Source organism: Procambarus clarkii, chromosome 5 (assembly GCF_040958095.1).
Source record: "Procambarus clarkii isolate CNS0578487 chromosome 5, FALCON_Pclarkii_2.0, whole genome shotgun sequence".
NCBI classification, from domain to species: domain Eukaryota; kingdom Metazoa; phylum Arthropoda; class Malacostraca; order Decapoda; family Cambaridae; genus Procambarus; species Procambarus clarkii.
This window is the reverse complement of record NC_091154.1, coordinates 26,760,235-26,781,671: the sequence shown is the minus strand read 5'-3', so window position 1 is coordinate 26,781,671 and position 21,437 is coordinate 26,760,235. Positions and strand designations below refer to the sequence as shown.

Genomic DNA, 21,437 nt, shown 5'->3' with positions numbered 1-21,437 from the left:
AGTGACGCTGCCCAATACTGTCACTATGGCGGTGTGTTCATTCACAGGATGAGTGGCGCTGCCCAATACTGTCACTATGGCGGTGTGTCCACTCACAGGATGAGTGGCGCTGCCCAATACTGTCACTATGGCGGTGTGTTCACTCACAGGATGAGTGACGCTGCCCAATACTGTCACTATGGTGGTGTGTCCACTCACAGGATGAGTAGCGCTGCCCAATACTGTCACTATGGCGGTGTGTCCACTCACAGGATGAGTGGCGCTGCCCAATACTGTCACTATGGCGGTGTGTTCACTCACAGGATGAGTGACGCTGCCCAATACTGTCACTATGGTGGTGTGTCCACTCACAGGATGAGTAGCGCTGCCCAATACTGTCACTATGGCGGTGTGTCCACTCGCAGGATGAGTGACGCTGCCCAATACTGTCACTATGGCGGTGTGTCCACTCACAGGATGAGTAGCGCTGCCCAATACTGTCACTATGGCGGTGTGTCCACTCACAAGATGAGTGACGCTGCCCAATACTGTCACTATGGCGGTGTGTCCACTCACAGGATGAGTGACGCTGCCCAATGCTGTCACTATGGCGGTGTGTCCACTCACAAGATGAGTGGCGCTGCCCAATACTGTCACTATGGCGGTGTGTCCACTCACAAGAAGAGTGGCGCTGCCCAATACTGTCACTATGGCGGTGTGTCCACTCACAGGATGAGTGGCGCTGCCCAATACTGTCACTATGGCGGTGTGTCCACTCACAGGATGAGTGGCGCTGCCCAATACTGTCACTATGGCGGTGTGTCCACTCACAAGATGAGTGGCGCTGCCCAATACTGTCACTATGGCGGTGTGTCCACTCACAGGATGAGTGACGCTGCCCAATACTGTCACTATGGCGGTGTGTCCACTCACAAGATGAGTGGCGCTGCCCAATAAACTCGTCCCTCGAGGCAAAACGTTAAACTTAAACGATGCACACTGCTCGGACCACAACAGGCACCTATGTACACCCAACACTCACTAACACAACCTCACACAAACCAGGACACCACAAACCAACTCAAACAAAGCCCTGTCTGGACATGGGTTACCAAGTGACGCCATATTTTTCTTTGAATGACGTATTGAATGACGTATTTTCTTTGAATGACGTATTTTCTTTGAATGACGTATTGAATGACGTATTTTCTTTGAATGACGTATTTTCTTTGAATGGCGTATTTTCTTTGAATGACGTATTTTCTTTGAATGACGTATTTTCTTTGAATGACGTATTTTCTTTGAATGACGTATTTTCTTTGAATGACGTATTTTCTTTGAATGACGTATTTTCTTTGAATGACGTATTTTCTTTGAATGACGTATTTTCTTTGAATGACGTATTTTCTTTGAATGACGTATTTTCTTTGAATGACTTATTTTCTTTGAATGACGTATTTTCTTTGAATGACGTATTTTCTTTGAATGACGTATCCCGTCCTCTCAAGCATTCACTAAACCGATTGACTTTAAGTTACCCGAACCTAACCTAACCGAGGACACACGCATGGAAAACGGGACATCACACGTCAATTGACCAACTTGCTATGATTTTTAGTACATCAATTTTTCGGCTTAAGGGGGATTCATAGGTCAAAATGTGACGTACTACTGGAGAAGACGACTTGAATTCCTCCTCTTTACATGTTTTTTTGTTGTTTTATGTTTAGCTACTCAGAACGAAGTGTCCATGTAGCACGGGCTATGGTGAGCCCGTAATCCTCCTCTTTACAGTTTATTCATATCGTGCCGCATACCCTCTCTTCCCCCATGGGTAATGTATTGAATATACAGTAGCCTTTGTAGCCTATGCACACCGCTGGCTGCTTGGGACCTTTGTAGCCTATGCACACCGCTGGCTGCTTGGGACCTCTGTAGCCTCTACACCTCAGCTGTGCCAACGAATTGCGTTTTCACGATCAAATTGGGCAACCAATGTCGGGTCCTGTGTTGAAAAGAATGACTAAGTCAACGATCTTGGAATAATTCTCTCAGATGGTCTTGCATTTAGAGATTGGTGAGATGGGACGGACTTGGTGAGATGGTGATAAGCACGAAGCTAAAATGATACTGAGGGACTTGGTGCCTGACTGATACTGAGGGACTTGGTGCCTGACTGATACTGAGGGACTTGGTGCCTGACTGATGCTGAGGGACTTGGTGCCTGACTGATACTGAGGGACTTGGTGCCTGACTGATACTGAGGGACTTGGTGCCTGACTGATACTGAGGGACTTGGTGCCTGACTGATACTGAGGGACTTGGTGCCTGACTGATACTGAGGGACTTGGTGCCTGACTGATACTGAGGGACTTGGTGCCTGACTGATACTGAGGGACTTGGTGCCTGACTGATACTGAGGGACTTGGTGCCTGACTGATACTGAGGGACTTGGTGCCTGACTGATACTGAGGGACTTGGTGCCTGACTGATACTGAGGGACTTGGTGCCTGACTGATACTGAGGGACTTGGTGCCTGACTGATACTGAGGGACTTGGTGCCTGACTGATACTGAGGGACTTGGTGCCTGACTGATGCTGAGGGACTTGGTGCCTGACTGATACTGAGGGACTTGGTGCCTGACTGATACTGAGGGACTTGGTGCCTGACTGATACTGAGGGACTTGGTGCCTGACTGATACTGAGGGACTTGGTGCCTGACTGATACTGAGGGACTTGGTGCCTGACTGATACTGAGGGACTTGGTGCCTGACTGATACTGAGGGACTTGGTGCCTGACTGATACTGAGGGACTTGGTGCCTGACTGATACTGAGGGACTTGGTGCCTGACTGATACTGAGGGACTTGGTGCCTGACTGATACTGAGGGACTTGGTGCCTGACTGATACTGAGGGACTTGGTGCCTGACTGATACTGAGGGACTTGGTGCCTGACTGATACTGAGGGACTTGGTGCCTGACTGATACTGAGGGACTTGGTGCCTGACTGATACTGAGGGACTTGGTGCCTGACTGATACTGAGGGACTTAAGACCTTTCTGATACTGATGGACATGGTGACTGTAAACCACATTGATCATTCTTGAGACGGACTTGTCGGCCAAACAAAAAATTCGCCCAGGAAAGTATTTGTTCACTGAACCATTGTTCTTGCATTATTTTTGTTTTATTGTTTTTAATTGTTCGTATTAAGCAGAGATTTACTTCTGTCCCAGCAGGAGCTTGTGATGTACCCTCATGTTCCCCTCCCCATCGTAAGGTTGAGCGTCGCAGTTGCAAAGCATTAACCTGTACCTCTATAAGGTGAGGTACGCTGGGTACCTCTGGCGTACCTGCCAAATAGCATTAACCTGAGCGTCTCGCCTCGGTAGCCCGCTGCTGCTGCTGCTGGTTGGTGTCTCCAGCGGCGATCCCTCACGTCTTGACCCTTGCCATATAATTTGTGGTCATCACACAGCGTATACGTCCCTCTTGAATTCATTGAGCCCCATGGAGGAGGCGGGCTGCAACTTTCCCACACTGCGCCATTCAACAGCCAGCCCTCCCCTGCCCAACCCTCCATTCATTGCAGTTGCCGACCGTCGCTTACAACCCAGAACCAAGTTCCCGTTTTCTCTGAGGTTCTCAACCTCTTGGAGATCTGGACCGGAGTTAATCGTTTAGGGGAACGTGTTACTGGGGTTTGAGTGTGTTAGAGAGTGTGTGATGCTTTATTAGTGAGGAGAGGGGGACATTTATGTGGGAGAGTGGCAGCGGTGAGCCACTCCTGTGAGGTGGCCATGACCCTCGCCCCGCTCTCACACTGGTGTCAAGTCTTGCCTCTGCACAACCGCGATGGTGCCAAGTCTCCTCTCACACCTCCACAGTTTTACGTATATAATACTACTACTACTACTACTAATAATAATAATAATAATGCTTATCTTTATCTTTTTCCTCGTCCTCTTTCTCTTCTTTCTCGTCCCCTCTCTCTCTGCTTTCTCGTCCTCTCTCTCTCTCTTCTATTCCTTCTAGCTTCTTCGTCTTCTTACCTTTTCTTCTTTCCTTTTTCAATATTTCTTATTCTACCTCTTACCTGGATCTTACCTGTAGAAGGTCAAGGGAGTTCGCCTACTCCCCGAGCCCGGCCTGAGGCCAGGCTCGACTTGTGACAACTTTGTCTAACAGACTGTTGCTCGGAGCGGCCCGCAGGCCCCCATATCCACTACAGCCTAGTTGGTCCGGTACTTCTTGCAAAAATTTATCTAACTGGTTCTGGAAAAAGTCCACCTTTGTTCCGGCAATATTTCTAATACTTGCTTGGAGAGTATTGAACAGCCGTGGACCTCTGATGTTCAGACAGTGTTCTCTGCTTGTGCCACTGGTACCTCTTTTCTCCTCCTCCTCCCTCCTCTTCATTTTCTTTCCCTTTCTAACTTTTAATTCTTCCACCTCCCTCATCTTCGTCCTCTTCCCTCCTCTTCCTTCTCTCCCATTCTGTTTTCTCCTCCTTGTTTCTTACACCTGCTCGATCCCTCCTCCTCCTCCTGCGCCACACACCATGAACCAACCCGTTCACAGGTCAGGTCGCACCAATATAACAAGAGAGAGTTACCATGGTGGTTGTTCCTGGTGCGTTTTAATTTTAACTCGCTGTTTACAGGTATGTTTCACTCATTCGTACACAGGAGGGAGGGCGCCTATATTTGTACCCCTTCGTGCAGAGGAGAGGTTGTGTATGTAGATCACGGCACCGCTACCGCCATCTCTCCAGGAGAGGGTAAGTGGCCCGCAGCAACACCGGCGACCCTCCTCCTCCTCTCCGTGGGACAAGGAGCTTCTCCTCCAGGCAAATGATGCAGGAGGTCTATGCAGACCTTTTATCAATGTGCAGACGAGGAGTCACAATAACGTGGCTGAAATATGTTGACCAAACCACACACTAGAAAGTGAAGGGAGGGCGACGTTTCGGTCCGTCCTGGACTATTCTCAAGTCGATTGTGTGACTTGAGAATCGATTTGAGAATGGTCCAGGACGGACCGAAACGTCGTCGTCCCTTCACTATTATCAATGAGGACTGCATCTGTTTGTATCTAAGACCAAGTTACTCTTACTATCAAATGTTAGATGACTTGATTTAAGAATGTTGAGAACTTTCAGAGCCATGGCTATGGCTGGTCCAGGCTTTGACCTTGCAGTTCATCATCAAAACATCCTCATGAAAATCTTCCTGAAAATGTCAAAGGCTCGTCTCGGTAGTACTATCGGGTTCGTTCTCGACTCGTAGTCGGGAATCCCGGGTTTGAATCCTGGACGGAATAGAAAAAAAGTTTGGGGTCGTTTCCCCCCCATCACGTAATGCCCCTGTTCACCCAGCAGTAAACGGGAGTTAGACGACTGTTGTGGGGGTTGCATCCTGCGGAAGCTCAGTAGTTCGACCTTGGGGGGAACCTCCATATATGTCTAACGTATATATATATATATACACACACACGCAAGCTGCCTCTTCCCGACGCAATTAATTATTAATCTAGCCGACGAACCTGTTTATGTTACCTGTCTTCAGGCTAGGGTCGTCCAGGCGGCGGCCGACCCCAAGGACGCATCAGCAATTTTGTATCATTTTTTTTCAATCATTCAATCATTCAATATCATCAATCATTTTTTTATCATTCAAAAACACTTCACACACAAAAGATTACATTCGAATCTTTCTCGAACAGTGTTCGCTTTCTGCCTTGTGTTCGAATCAAACCTCAATAAATCCTTCATGTACGTACTGAAAATACGAATAATTGCCAACAGAACCTAATCACCTAAGTCAGGCCTAACTATTCATCACATTCTAGTACGGAATAATATTACCATATGTTTCAGAAAATATAATTTTTAGATACGCAGTGTGTTAACATTGATGAATACGTCCTTGGACTCAGCCGCCGCTTGGGCGAGCCTAGCCTGAGGACACGTTGAAATACCCGGCCGTCTTGCTGGTAATTCATTCATTAGTTATCCTGTGTCATATCACAAACACTCAGTGCCCATGGAGAGCTGGTGATACCAAGGTGCTTGTAAATGTTAATATTTAAGTGTGGATTTTGTTTGGTAGGCATTCAATAAAGGCATTACAATCCAATCAAGTGATTGGTATGAGGTGTAGCCATAATGTCTGATTGAAATCTGATTGTATGTGAGTTTGTGACGTAGGCGACGTCACATATGGACGTCACATGGATAGCGCGTAATTCTGTGGCGCGGGTTCGATTCCCGCACGAGGCAGAAACAAATGGGCAAAGTTTCTTTCACCCTGAATGCCCCTGTTACCTAGCAGTAAATAGGTACCTGGGAGTTAGTCAGCTGTCACGGGCTGCTTCCTGGGGGTGGAGGCCTGGTCGAGGACCGGGCCGCGGGGACACTAAAAATCCCCGAAATCATCTCAAGATAACCTCAAGATAGGCGCTGTTTAGGTCTCTCGGTGTCAATAAAATATCCCACAAGTGCCCAATGGTAAAGTATGTCTCATATTAAACTGTATAATTTAAAAAATGCCCTGTTTGCTTATGAGTTTGTTTATGTGTGATGGGAAATGTAAATTTTGTGAAAGGACTGATTCTGTGTAAGGCCTGTCCTTTGAAAGAAAGGACTTAGATGATGATGATGATAATAATTCATTGGGTCGGGGGACAGGCAGCCAGAGTGTATTCATAGACGTTAGGCTTATATCGAGATTCACACCCTCCTCCCCCAAGGTGGAATTACTGACCCTCCCCCAGGATGCAACCCCATAACAAGCTCACTAACTCCTGGGTACCTGTTTACTGCTAGGTGAACAGGGCATTATAGGTGATAAGAAATGCGCCCAACCATTTATGTCCCGCCCGGGATTCGAACCCGGAATTCTGGATTGTGAGTCGATAACGAACCGAAGATGAGAGGAAATGTCAGCATTATGGAGAAATGCCCGACAGACCACTGACACATTATTTAACACAGTGTAGAGTTACAAACCAAAAAAAAAATTCAACTAAGATTGAACAGAGCAAAAAAATTTTTTAAACACATTGGGCATAATCTTACTGAAGCAAACATAAATATTCATTATCATAGCAATATGGAAGTTGTAGTGAAGGACCTGGTGACTCTAGTGGGAGCCCTGAGGACAGAGTTGGACTCTCTGCGGGAGGAGGTGCGTCAGCTTAAAAAACAACGAGAAGTAACGAAGGAGGAGACCAGCAGTAAAGGGACCTCGTCTTGGAGAGTTGCGAAAGACAGGGGCCTTAAGAAGACTTTGATAAAGCCGCCTTCAAACGCCATAGCAACTTCAAATTCATTTGACGTTTTGGAGGACGAGTGCTGTGGAGAGACTGTGGATCGCGCAAAAGGGAAAGCAACGAAGAGAAAGGAAGCGCAGGCCCCTCAGAAAGTAAAGGAAGTACCTAAGCAAACATTAGTTGTGGGAGATTCCCAGATAAGGTATTTGGATAGAACGTTTTGTGCTAGAGATAGGGGGAACAGGTTAAGGGTTTGCTATCCCGGAGCTGGCATTGGTGATATTATAAACAACATGAATGATATTATGGCTGGTAATGGGAACAATCCCATTATTTGCATTAGCGTGGGAGGAAATGATGTTGGTCGAGTCAGGAGTGAGGAACTGATTCTGAGGTATAAAACAGCCATAGAGTTAGTTAGGAGCAAGGGAGGAATCCCGATCATATGTGGCATTCTTCCAAGAAAGGGAGTGGGAAATGAATGGATATCGAGGGCACTTGGTGTCAATTGCCGGCTGGAAAGATATTGCAAATCAAATGCAATATCTTTCATAGACAACTGGGAACACTTCTATGGAAGAAATGAAATGTATGCTCGTGATGGGGTGCATCTATCGAGAGCTGGGGTTGTTGCTGTTGCGAACTCGCTAGAAGAAGTGGTTAGAGGTGTTTGTTTGGGTTTAAACTGTTAGTAGATAGAGGTATGGGAATTGATTTGGAGGAAGGAGGTAATAAAAGTATGTGTTTGTGGGAGAAAGGAATTGGCAAAACGATCAGGGAAAGAGAAGGTCCGCAAAATAACAATTCACTTAGGGTATATTACACTAACAGCAGAAGTCTAAGAAATAAAATTAACGAATTAAATGCTCTTGTCTGCACAGAAAAAATAGATATTATTGCACTTACCGAAACGTGGATGAATGTAGAAAATAGAGAACTATTAGCTGAATATCAAATATATGGATTTAAACTATTTCACACAGATAGATATATTAGACGAGGAGGTGGAGTAGCCATATATGTTAGGGACAATTTGAAATGTAGTCTCAAAGAGGGAATCAAAACAGAGCCACACACAGAAACTATTTGGATTGAATTAAACGAAAAAGCTAATAATATTATAATAGGAGTAATATATAGGCCACCAAATTTAGACAGAATGGAAGCAAAGCATCTATGGGATGAAATATCTAGAGCATCTAGATCTAACAGTATTTATGTCATGGGTGACTTTAATTTTAGCGGAATAAACTGGTTGAACAAAACAGGGAATAGTGAAGCAGAAGATTTTCTAGAATTAATTGACGATTGCTTTCTTACGCAACACATTAAGGAACCAACACGGGAAAATAATATTTTAGATTTAGTGTTAACTAACAGGGAAACGCAAATTAATGACATCGAAATAGGGAGTGAGCTAGGGAGCAGTGATCACAAAGAAATCAGATTTAGCATAGAATGGAATAGACCAGTAGGAGAAAATTCTGTTAAAGTGCCAGATTTTCGAAAAGCTGATTTTAATAGCCTAAGAAATTTTTTGGGTCAAATTGATTGGAAAGGCTTGGGTATGGGGTGTGGGCCGGTCTTGGAGCGAGACATGAACCCAGCGATAGGTGACTTAAATGGGGATTTCGATGTGGATTCAATATATAACTTATTTAAGAATATTCTAAACAAAGCACAGGAACGTAGTATACCATACAAATTGAATAGATCGTATACTAATGACCCAAAGTGGATAACAAAGAATTTGAAGAACCTTATAGGTAAAAAGAGAGCTTGGTACAAAAGGATTAAAAATGGGGAGGTCACTTTAGAACAGGAATTCGTACAACTGGTTAGAAATGTTAAAAAAGAGATAAGGAAAGCAAAAAGAAACTATGAAGTTCGCATAGCAGGGCAAGCAAAGACAAATCCTAAAGGGTTTTTTCAGTTATATCGTACTAAGACTAGGGAAAGGATAGGTCCATTAAAAACTGAGACAGGTCAAATAACAGATAGTGATGAAGAGATGAGTAGTATTTTTAATAAATATTTTGTATCTGTATTTACTAAAGAGGAACTTAACAATATGCCTTCAGCCGAACAAGTCTATGTGGGTGGGGACGAGGACAGGTTGACGAGTTTAGCAGTTACCAGGGATGATGTTCTTAAACAAATAGTAAAACTCAAACCAAACAAATCCCCAGGGCCGGATGAAGTGTTTGCTAGGGTGCTTAAAGAATGCAAAGAGGAGCTTTGTGACCCACTGTCAACCATATTTAATAAATCAATAGAGTCAGGCAGAGTGCCAGAGTTTTGGAAAGTTGCTAATGTGATACCAGTTTTTAAGAAAGGAGATAGATCACTTGCGTCTAACTATCGACCAATTAGCCTAACGTCTATTGTGGGAAAGTTACTCGAATCTATAATAGCAAATAAAATTCGTCTTCATCTTGAAAAACATAAATTAATAATTGAGTCGCAACATGGTTTTATAAATGGCCGTTCATGTTTAACAAATTTGTTATCTTTTTATTCTAGCATTGTTGAGGCAGTTGATAGTGGTAAGGATTGCGATGTTGTATACCTTGACTTTAGCAAAGCTTTTGATACAGTGCCACATGAAAGACTGATTAAAAAAATAGAGTCTCATGGTATTGGGGGTGCTATATTAAGCTGGATTAGGGCATGGCTATACCAAAGGAAACAGAGAGTTAGTATAAATGGAATCAAGTCAGAGTGGGAAAATGTTGTAAGTGGAGTGCCTCAAGGCTCTGTCCTGGGACCTCTGTTGTTTATAATATATATAAATGATTTAGATTCAGGTTTGAGTAGCAACATTTGCAAATTTGCCGATGATACGAAAATCGGTAGGGAAATTAATTCGGAGGAGGACTCACTATCACTTCAAGTTGATCTAGATAGGGTTTTGAAATGGTCAAAGGATTGGCAGATGCAGTTTAATGCTGATAAATGTAAAGTTCTGAGGTTAGGTAATGATGATAGAGTTACAAGATACGAGCTAGATGGTGTTGTGATTGCGAAGTCGGATTGCGAAAGGGATCTGGGAGTTATGATTAGTAAGAATTTAAAACAAAAGGATCAATGCATAAATGTTCGTAATAAGGCAAATCGGACACTTGGATTTATTAATCGCAGCGTTAGTAACAAGACACCTGGTGTGGTTCTCAAGCTATATCTTGCTCTAGTTAGGCCCCATTTAGATTATGCAGTTCAGTTTTGGTCGCCATATTATAGAATGGATATAAATTCACTTGAACGTGTCCAGCGTAGGATGACTAAGTTAATTCCCCAAATTAGAAATCTTTCATATGAAGAAAGATTAACAAAGCTTAAGTTGCATTCACTGGAAAGGCGAAGAGTTAGGGGTGACATGATAGAGGTTTACAAGTGGATGAATGGACATAACCGGGGGGATATTAATAGGGTATTAAAAGTATCAACACAGGACAGAACACGAAACAATGGATATAAATTGGATAAGTTTAGATTTAGGAAAGACTTGGGTAAATACTGGTTCAGTAACAGGGTTGTTGATTTGTGGAACCAATTGCCGCGTAACATTGTGGAGGTGGGGTCCCTCGATTGTTTCAAGCACGGGTTGGACAAGTATATGAGTGGGATTGGGTGGTTATAGAATAGGAGCTGCCTCGTATGGGCCAATAGGCCTTCTGCAGTTACCTTTGTTCTTATGTTCTTATGTTAAATACTCATACATCTAGCTCCTAAGTAAAACAGAAACAAGAAAAAAGTAACAGTGGGCCAGGCAGAGGTTTAGGGGGGGGGGGGCATATGAATATCCGTGCAAAAAAAAAAAAAACGACTGTACTACGGGGACCCTCAAATGATGATGCTGATGTAGGCGATGTAGATTTTCTAGAAAGCCGTAGGCCTCTCTGAGTGCATGGGTGTGCTAACTGTGTGGCTGTCTGAGGAGTGTTAGGGCTCTTGTTGTTTTAGATTTAGCTACTCAGAACGAAATGTCTATGTACTCACCTAATTGTGCTTGCGGGGGTTGAGCTTTGGCTCTTTGGTCCCGCCTCTCAACTGTCAATCAACTGGTGTACAGATTCCTGAGCCTACTGGGCTCTATCATATCTACATTTGAAACTGTGTATGGAGTCAGCCTCCACCACATCACTTCCTAGTGCATTCCATTTATTAACTACTCTGACACTGAAAAAATTCTTTCTAACGTCTCTGTGGCTCATCTGGGTACTAAGTTCGGTGTGATATCAACCCCCAGATCCTTCTCTCTATTTGACTATTGTAGGATTTCCCCTCCCAGATGATACCTGATACCTGATGGTGATACCCAGATGATGTAGTACGGGTTATGGTGAGCCCGTAAAAACCCCTACCCCGTAGTCCTGCTTAGGGCTATTCGGGGTAATTTTTAGGGCTTAGGGCTATTCGGGGGTAGTTTTTTAGGCGACAAGGTAGAGGTGAAATCAAGCCACTTGCTGTTTGTTGTAGTTTGGGGTTAACAGAATTTCATGTGCGTTTTCTGTGTTGGCTGGATCGGTACGAGCATGTTTTTCCGGGGTAAACTGTGGAGGATGGATTATTTGGTGGAGTATGATTCTGGAGGAATTTGAACATTTGTGAAGCTATGATTGATCCTAAGAAAGATGGTTGGAAGCGCGTTGTGAGAAATGATTTGTAGGGAATACAAGCTAAGAGGTGTCTGTTACCTTGTTCTAAATGAGTAGCTAATTGGATCCAGGCTGTGACTTTTGCAAAAATGATGTAGCAAGATTGATTGATTGATGAAGATTACCACCCAAGAGGTGGCACGGGCATGAATAGCCTGTGAAGAGATTGTACCAAGCATATTATATCAGTAATATACTTGCTCCAAACTCTCATTAGCTTATGTACAGATAATGAGATGGGTTTATTAATTCTACTTAGTCCACTAATTACGAATTCATACCTCTTCCCTAATTACATTTAACACTTCTTCCCTTCCTGCTAGAGGATGGTGAGCTGTGGACCAATTATATAATCACTCGATTAGCTAATAAGCTTTTACGGGCTCTTATTGCCCGTGCCACCTATTGGGTGGCTTAATTTTCATCAGTCAATCAATTGAATAATCTCGCAGTTACAGCCCCGCTCCTATGCCAGGGAAAGTCCACTACGGGCTCACTATAGTCCGTGCTACTTGGAACTTTCACTGGAACAATTTGGATGTTGTTGTTGTTGTTTAAGATACGCTACTTGGAACAAAAAGTTCCAAATAGCACGGGCTATGGTGAGCCCGTAGTAGACTTACCTGGCACTGGAGAGGGGCTGTAACTGAACAATTTGGAGGATGTTGATCCAGATAACTTCTTCAATAGGTCAGATGTAACACAAACAAGGAACAACGGTTTCAGGCTCAACAAGCCCAATGTAAGACTGAAAATAAGAGATGCTTTCTCACCCACAGGGTTCTAAAAATATGGAACCGCCTACCTGCTGAAGCCCCAGAGGCCATAACTCTGTTGATTTTTTAATATCCAGCTTGGAAAAATCACCAAAACAATTGGTGGGCGGGGGGGGTGGGGACCTTCGACAAACTGCCGGCATCCTGTCCTCGTCGAGGCCACTAGAGTGTAAAGGGCAGGTAAGGCCTGCCTTACATTTCAGGTATAAAAATTCAGGTAAATTCAGGTATGAATTCAGGAGTGTTGATCTTTTTGAGGAATTAGAGTATTGCTGCTAGTTATTGGGGTTAGAGCTTCAGCGTCAAGGTGCTGTGCGATCTTATGAATGCCCCCAGGAAACCTTTAGTAACTCATCGGCACCGCTCCTGTGCCAGGTAAGTCCACTACGGGCTCACCATAGCCCGTGCTACTAGGAAATTGTTCCGAGTAGCTGAATCTATAACAACAACATTTAGTAGCTATGAAGCAGGGCTCTAGAGCTGGACCTCGCTCTTTGTTGACACAATTTGTTAAAATACGGTGTTGATGTCAGTGAAAAAGATAAGGAGTGTAAATTATGTAATATGCCGCACGCCCAACGCCTTAGATCATTATGTCTTAGAGTGTCAACTTATTGATAACTATAGAAATATGGAAATATGTAGTGTACCACATGAAATTGTTTGGATGTGTGATAATGGTATGATAGGCAGAATACTTAGGAGCTACAAGCACTTTGCCCGAAGAGTGTAACACTTATGTGCTGTGCTTACTATATTAACCTGCAAATGTTAAATGGGATTCTTGTACTGTGATTTGTGGATTTGTACTCACTGGATTTGTGCGCCCCTTGAGGAACTCGAAGTTGAGGTGGGTAGAAATAGCCTAAGCTACTCTATCCCTCTGAGATGTATATTATTGTCCCAGTAAACGTACTTGAACTCGGGGCAAAATTTAAAAATTTAAAATTTAACTTGAATTAGTTAAGCACAACTAGGTAAGCACCGACCATGTGACGTCACATATTTACGTCAATATGCCGTGATTACTACATAACGTTGAATTTTATGAATGATTTTAAAAACATGTCGTGCTAATGTTTATGTTATTACTATGCACTGAAATTATTAATATATAAGTTATATTTAAATTCCTATTACGAACATAAATAAGTATTTGCGCGTGAGAGAGAGAGAGAAGTTGTGTGTTTTATAACCCTGAATTAAGCCCTGGACGCTGTTAGGTCTGCACGTGTGTCAACCTCCGGTGTCAACCCACAACAACAACCCCCGAGGTATCATCCCAGGGTGTCAGTCCCCCGGTGTCAACCATACTGGAGTAACCATAGGGCTCATAACACCACTGCCACGCTCTGATAAGGCCAGCTAGACACTCCCTCAACAGTACAAAGCTCCAGCAGGTAAGGCTCCGCCATTTATCACTGGCAGAGGCAGCCAAAGATTGTGCAACTACTGACCCCAAATCCCATGGAATAAGCATATGAATAGCCCGGAATAAGTAAATAACAAGATCTACGAAAATAATTGATGGTGTACTTTTGAAAAGCACACAAATAAAAGATTGGAAGCTGGGTTGACTTGTGGCTCTACTTCCTCCTTCACCGGGAATCAAAATAATTTGTACTCTTCCAGCACTAATACTTGATGATAGGCCTCCTCATTCTCTAGTATCTTTAAAACGGAATGTCATCCAGTCCATTTCCTGCTTGGGGCTGGAACATAACAAAACTTTTAGCAGTCTCCGTGGTGTAGTGGTAAGACACTCGCCTGGCGTTCCGCGAGCGCTATGTCATGGGTTCGTATCCTGGCCGGGGAGGATTTAATGGGCGCAATTCCTTAACTGTAGCCTCTGTTTAACGCAACAGTAAAATGTGTACTTGGATGAAAAAACGATTCTTCGCGGCGGGGATCGTATTCCAGGGACCATAGGATTAAGGACTTGCCCGAAACGCTACGCGTACTAGTGGCTGTACAAGAATGTAACAACTCTTGTATATATCTCAAAAAAAAAAAAAAAAGAAAAAAAAAGCTCTTTGATTTTGACTACACTACACAAAATTGTTCTTTGGTTTTGAGTTTTCCTGTTTAAGGATTGTTTATTTTTTTTTTTTTTTGTTACATTTTGTTCATTTATTATACACCCCCACACCAATCTCATGGGCAATAGTGGGAAAAGTTAGAGGCATATAATGGGCTCAGGAGCTGAACCTCAAGTTCATTTATTTATTTATTTTATTTATTTATTTATGCATATACAAGAAGGTACATTGGGAATGTGAGGATACATAATATGGTAATTACAGTCTTGTAAAGCCACTAGTACTTACTATTTAGTAATAGTAAGTACTAGTGGCTATTTAACTAAGTACTAGTACTTAGTACTAGTACTTAGTACTTAACACTAGTACTATTTAACTAACTAAGTAACAATCTTGATAAGCTAATTACACCCCCTGTGGTGTAGTGGTTAAGATGCTCGTCTGGCATTTCGTGAGCACTTTGTCCTAGGTTCGTATCCTGGCCGGGGAGGATTTACTGGGTGCAAATCCTTAATTGTTGCCTCTGTTTAACCCAATAGTAAAATGGGTACCTGGTTGTTGAACAATTTTCGCAGGGTTGTATTCCGGGAAACATAGGATTAAGGACCTGCCCGAAATGCTACGCATACTAGTGGCTATACAAGAATGTAAGAACTCTTGTATATATAAATAAATAAAAATAAATAAATAAAAATAAATAAAAAAAAGTTTAATGTACGATATCAATGGTCTTATATAGCGCAATTGATTCAAGAAGTTGGTTACAACAGTCTCTTAACCCGAGCCATTTACATCTGTGGTGAGTCGGTTACACATTTGCTAATCATGTTGTTAGTCAATGGCTTTTTTCTAATCCTACCTTACCTAATTAAACTCAATCTTACCTAGTATGAGATAATCTAGCCTAAACTAACAATGTACAGTATACAGTTTTAACAATTAGAAAATGTTCTAATTATGAGATGCTTGTATAATTTTGATCATACCCCATATTATGAGACCTCGCAATATTACAAAGTTGCTGATCTCCAGATACTAAGAGAGTTATTTATGCTCTTGGTGGACTAACAAATCATATAAGGTTTATTGCAATATTTTTATTTTGAAAGAGTTGATGTTCTATAAAATTACACGCATAACCGTTGGAGGTATTAACAAAAAAAAAAAAGGTAGCATCCAGAGATTCATAATGAAATTTTAGGGTGTCCATTTTCCATGGACACCCTAACACTGGTATTCAGATGGTGAAACATATCATCCAATTATTAGGGAATTTTGCTAGTATAATTATGTATATTGTACATATACTGTACTCAGGGATGTTGTTGACAGGCTCTTGGTATCCCAATATTTTGGTAGCAGCACCTTGGGAACCGCTGAGCATTATGATCGGATGTTATGAGACATAATTGCAGGGTATGTCAGTACTCTTTAGTGGCATTTTCATATTGTTTGGTGATATTTTTGGTTTTGCTTCCCCCCCCCCCCTCCCATACATCTAGAGGCTTGTACCAGACACCCATAGTCACTGACTCATTTCTCAGGAATCACTTAATGTTAAGGTCTGATATTAGTGTGGTATTCATATGCAAGGTGGCATGGTGTGTTTGGCATGTCAGTGGCATTTGCAATTTATTTCAGTATACAGACAGTATTTAAAAATTTTAGTATCCAGAAAGTGAAACCAGGGCCAATCTTAGGACACCTTTTATTACCCATACTGCATCTTATAAGTGTCTTTCCTGGTGTCATCTTGCAGTTTTGGGATTTTATATATTTAGGGACAAAAAGAAAAAAATGAATTAATATAAACACTTCAAATAGACAATATTGAAAAGAGCTTCAAACTTTTTCATAAGAACTTTGCATTGAATCCAGCCTGTCCTCAGTTCAAATCCATTACCATGAGAATCCCCCCCCCCCCCAACCATTTGGAAAATTATTTAGATATTTGTGATGGTCTGAAAGAATATTATGGTTCCAGTAATAGTCTTCATGTAAACTGGCAAAGGAACCTTTGTCATAAGCAGAGACTATTCTCAAGTTATAATTTTAATGTAATAGAAATCATTGGATTACAATATAAAATGTGTATGCTGAAAAACTTTGAAGAATTTGATTTTCTGTAAACAAAATTCGCAGGCACACTGAAACAGTTTTCGAATTCCATATTTCACATTATCATCAATAATACATTGTATTTACTTATATTGTAATTTCAATACACTTGTGGACTATATTTGACAAGTTCCCGGTAATTTTCTGGTTTTGTTCTATGTACTGCTGCATGCGTTAAATTGTTTTAGATGACCGTCCGGTGAGTTTCTAATTTACCCTACATATAAAACAAGTTTTCAATGATAAAGTATTGCTAATTATCTTCAATATACATGCTGATGAAGTTTGCCAGACTACCAGCCAACCAGCCACAGAAATATTAAACAGTTCAATGACACCAGAGCAGTCAACTAACACCATTAACAAAACATCCATCCATATCATCAAAGTTCTTGTATCATCTAACTTCAAGAAACAATGCCAAACTTGTATCAAACTGTTAACAGTGACACCATAATGACAAAGTGGTATAAAGCCATACTGGCTTAGCGCTTTCTTTGGATAATTACTTACCGTCACATCCTGCAGTCCTATAACACCACTATAAAATCTTCATGCAACTGCACATATCACAAAGAAGAAGAAGAAGAAGAAATAATCAGGTTTGTCATTTTATTCATATGTGGCTTCATATAAAAATTATTGCAAATTCTGAAATAAAGGCTTCAAAAGTGACTAGCAAAATATATCCTGCCTTGTAACATGTGTTGGTGTACTTATGACCTGCAGGGAAATGTTTATTTTTATCTGGGCGAGTCACTCCTTTCAGACCTAGTATTCAACGTAGCTAGCTTGCAAACCTTAGGTTGGGTAAGGTCTAGGATTCTGCCCGAAAAACTGCACGTACTAGTGGCTTTACAAGATTGTAAATACTATGCTATGTATTCTCACAAACCCAATGTACCTTCTTGTATATAAATAATTAAATAAATAAAGGATTGCATCTTTGTGAATTCCTATCAATAACATTGGCTTAAAGTACAGGTAATCCAGGAGCCAGCTTGTTTTGGGGCTGGGTTATAAACCTTACTTTGTCTGCCTTTTTTGGGGGGCTCTAGAGGATGTGTAAAGACATGAAAGTGCAAGTTATTTGTGATACAGTAGTTATATTTTGCTTTTATCTTTTATGTAAGTACTTATGAGTTCAAGATGGTAATTGGCTACTCCCCACCCCCAATTCCCCTCCCCCTCTTCCAAAATGAAACCACTTAAGACGTGGTATAAAATTAGGTGCCACCAAAAAATATCCCAAATTAAATATATTAGTACTGTACAGGTATTGTGTTATATTTGCAAATACAGTGTACTGTATAGAAGGTGTTAAAAAAATCGCTTTTGGTAGCACAACGCTGTGCATGTTTCTTACAAAAATGGTAATAATAAATTTTGTATCAAATTCAAGTTAAATTTTTCTTGTTTTGTTCTCTTTGTTTCTAGGCTAATGTAATCCTTAAACTGTAGGTTAGGACAGTGAAAGACACTAGAAAGGTGCACTATCGGTAGTAAACAGTGGGGAAATAATACCACCATCACAAATGCCTAATTGCAAGTACAGTGAAACCTTGAATTAACAAATTGTCGAACAGGAGTTCACTGAAGCAGGAAATGTGTAGATTTGCTTAGGATATTGGGAGCGAGTTTGCAGATGGAGGCAACATAATTAGCAGTAGTTTGCTTCTATATATGCATATATAGAAGCCCTATACAGTACAGTATATGCATATATATTGGGAAAGCTACTGAACACATTTAAAACCAAATTTTATGGTTCTTTTGTTTTCAAGTTGCAGAGGTTTCTGTTCAGTAAGCTATGGGCCCTTTTGACTTTGAAAATTAAATTTCGAGGCTTGGGCATGGAAAATATGCAAGAGAGAGAGAACTACCAGGAGAAAGTGCCAAGCAATCACAACTATGTAGAACTTGGAAGAGGAGCAGGATAAGGATTTGGGATAGGATGGGGGAAGGAATGGTGCCCAACCACTTGGACGGTGAGGGATTGAACGGTGACCTGCATGAAGCGAGACTGTTGCTTCATTCTTATAATTATAATAATACAGTATTCTATTATTATAATTATAATAAGTATAATACATTCTACAGTTAAATCTTATTCTTTTAGTCAACCTTGAACAAAAATGATATATAAAGAAATCTTATTTAAATTAAACCAAGATGCAAGAGCATTAGTCAGAGGTGTAGAAGACTTTAACAAGAAAATAATCTACACAGAATATGCAGTCAAGTCATATTCAATGATATATATATATATATATATATATATATATATATATAAAATATATAAATATAATAATTTTAAATATATATAATAAATTATATAATAAATATATAAATATATAAAATATATAAATATATATAAATAATATATATATATATATAAATATTATTATAATATATATATAAATAATATATATATAATTAATATATATATATATAAATAATATATATATATATAATATATATATACTCTATAATTAGTATATTTTGGTAGCAGTCTTTCATGTAAACATTGTAAACATGCAGAATCCATAACCCTGGGGAGATGTAACCCCCCCCAACCTGTTATGAAGACACGACCTCCCTCCCATCTCCTGAGGAATGACAACCTGCCACCCCCACCCTCTTGGAGATAAATATCTCATGACCCCCTAGTGGAAATGGCCTCCCAACCCCTGGGGGAAGAGGCAGCCCCCAATTTCAAGGGGAGACAGCTCCTCAGTTCCTTGGAACAGATTACAAATACCTGAAAAGATAGCCCCTCACACCCTAGGGAGTCACAGTGCCCTTCTCCAGAGACGCCCCTCTCCCCAGGCACACACCCCCAAAGCCCCAGGAAAACACAGCCTTCCCAACCACCTGGAAAAATGCTCTCCCACCCACTCCCTGGGAAGACACAGTTCTCTCTATCCTAGGTAACGCACAGCCCCTCCCTGACCCCGGGAACGCGCCGCCCTCCCAGACCCGGGGAACGCGCCGCCCTCCCAGACCCGGGGAACGCGCCGCCCTCCCTGACCCCGGGAACGCGCCGCCCTCCCAGACCCCGGGAACGCGCCGCCCTCCCAGACCCCGGGAACGCGCCGCCCTCCCAGACCCCGGGAACGCGCCGCCCTCCCAGACCCCGGGAACGCGCCGCCCTCCCAGACCCCGGGAACGCGCCGCCCTCCCAGACCCCGGGAACGCGCCGCCCTCCCAGACCCCGGGAACGCGCCGCCCTCCCAGACCCCGGGAACGCGCCGCCCTCCCAGACCCCGGGAACGCGCCGCCCTCCCAGACCCCGGGAACGCGCCGCCCTCCCAGACCCCGGGAACGCGCCGCCCTCCCAGACCCCGGGAACGCGCCGCCCTCCCAGACCCCGGGAACGCGCCGCCCTCCCAGACCCGGGAACGCGCCGCCCTCCCAGACCCCGGGAACGCGCCGCCCTCCCAGACCCCGGGAACGCGCCGCCCTCCCAGACCCCGGGAACGCGCCGCCCTCCCAGACCCCGGGAACGCGCCGCCCTCCCAGACCCCGGGAACGCGCCGCTCTCCCAGACCCCGGGAACGCGCCGCCCTCCCAGACCCCGGGAACGCGCCGCCCTCCCAGACCCCGGGAACGCGCCGCCCTCCCTGACCCCGGGAACGCGCAGCCCTCCCAGACCCCGGGAACGCGCAGCCCTCCCTGACCCCGGGAACGCGCAGCCCTCCCTGACCCCGGGAACGCGCAGCCCTCCCAGACCCCGGGAACGCGCAGCCCTCCCAGACCCCGGGAACGCGCAGCCCTCCCAGACCCCGGGAACGCGCAGCCCTCCCAGACCCCGGGAACGCGCAGCCCTCCCAGACCCCGGGAACGCGCAGCCCTCCCAGACCCCGGGAACGCGCAGCCCTCCCAGACCCCGGGAACGCGCAGCCCTCCCAGACCCCGGGAACGCGCAGCCCTCCCAGACCCCGGGAACGCGCAGCCCTCCCAGACCCCGGGAACATGCATGTCCCTTCCCACCCCCCACCCCCCCAAAGATGCAACCTCCCTAAAGATACACCCCCTCCCCCACCCTTGAAGATGTAGCACCCACGAAGGTGCAGTTACCCAAAGACACAGCACCTACTCCCCTCCTTAGATAAATGCCCCATCTCCCTTAGACAACAGCCTCAACTCCCCCTTTGACAACAGCCCCCAACTCCCCCCCCTTAGACAACAGCCACAACTCCCCCCTTAGACAACAGCCACAACTCTCCTCATAGACAACAGCCCCAACTCCCCCCTTAGACAACAGCCCCAACTCCCCCCCTTAGACAACAGCCCCAACTCCCCCCCTTAGACAACAGCCCCAACTCCCCCCTTAGACAACAGCCCCCAACTTCCCCCCTAGACAACAGCCCCCAACTTCCCCCCTAGACAACAGCCCCCAACTTCCCCCCTAGACAACAGCCACAACTCCCCCCTTAGACAACAGCCTCCAACTTCCCCCTTAGAAAGCAACCCTAACGCTAGTTCGCCCCTCCCCTCCCATTGTCCATCGAAGACATCCTCCGAAAAACGCCAACTTCCCCTCCCCTCCCTCCCCCCCCCCCCAGAAGACAACCATTGGACCCAGGGATGA

The 21,437-nt window shown here is 43.7% G+C and overlaps 1 protein-coding gene across 1 annotated transcript; it reads right to left on the bottom strand.

Moving 5' to 3' along the window:
• Positions 1-2,030: 2,030 nt before the first annotated feature.
• On the bottom strand, positions 2,031-3,056 carry LOC138351440 (mucin-1-like). Its single transcript, XM_069303267.1, has one exon. It carries the CDS (start codon positions 3,054-3,056, stop codon positions 2,031-2,033), a length of 1,026 nt encoding a protein of 341 aa, XP_069159368.1.
• Between the last annotated feature and the right edge of the window lie 18,381 nt (positions 3,057-21,437).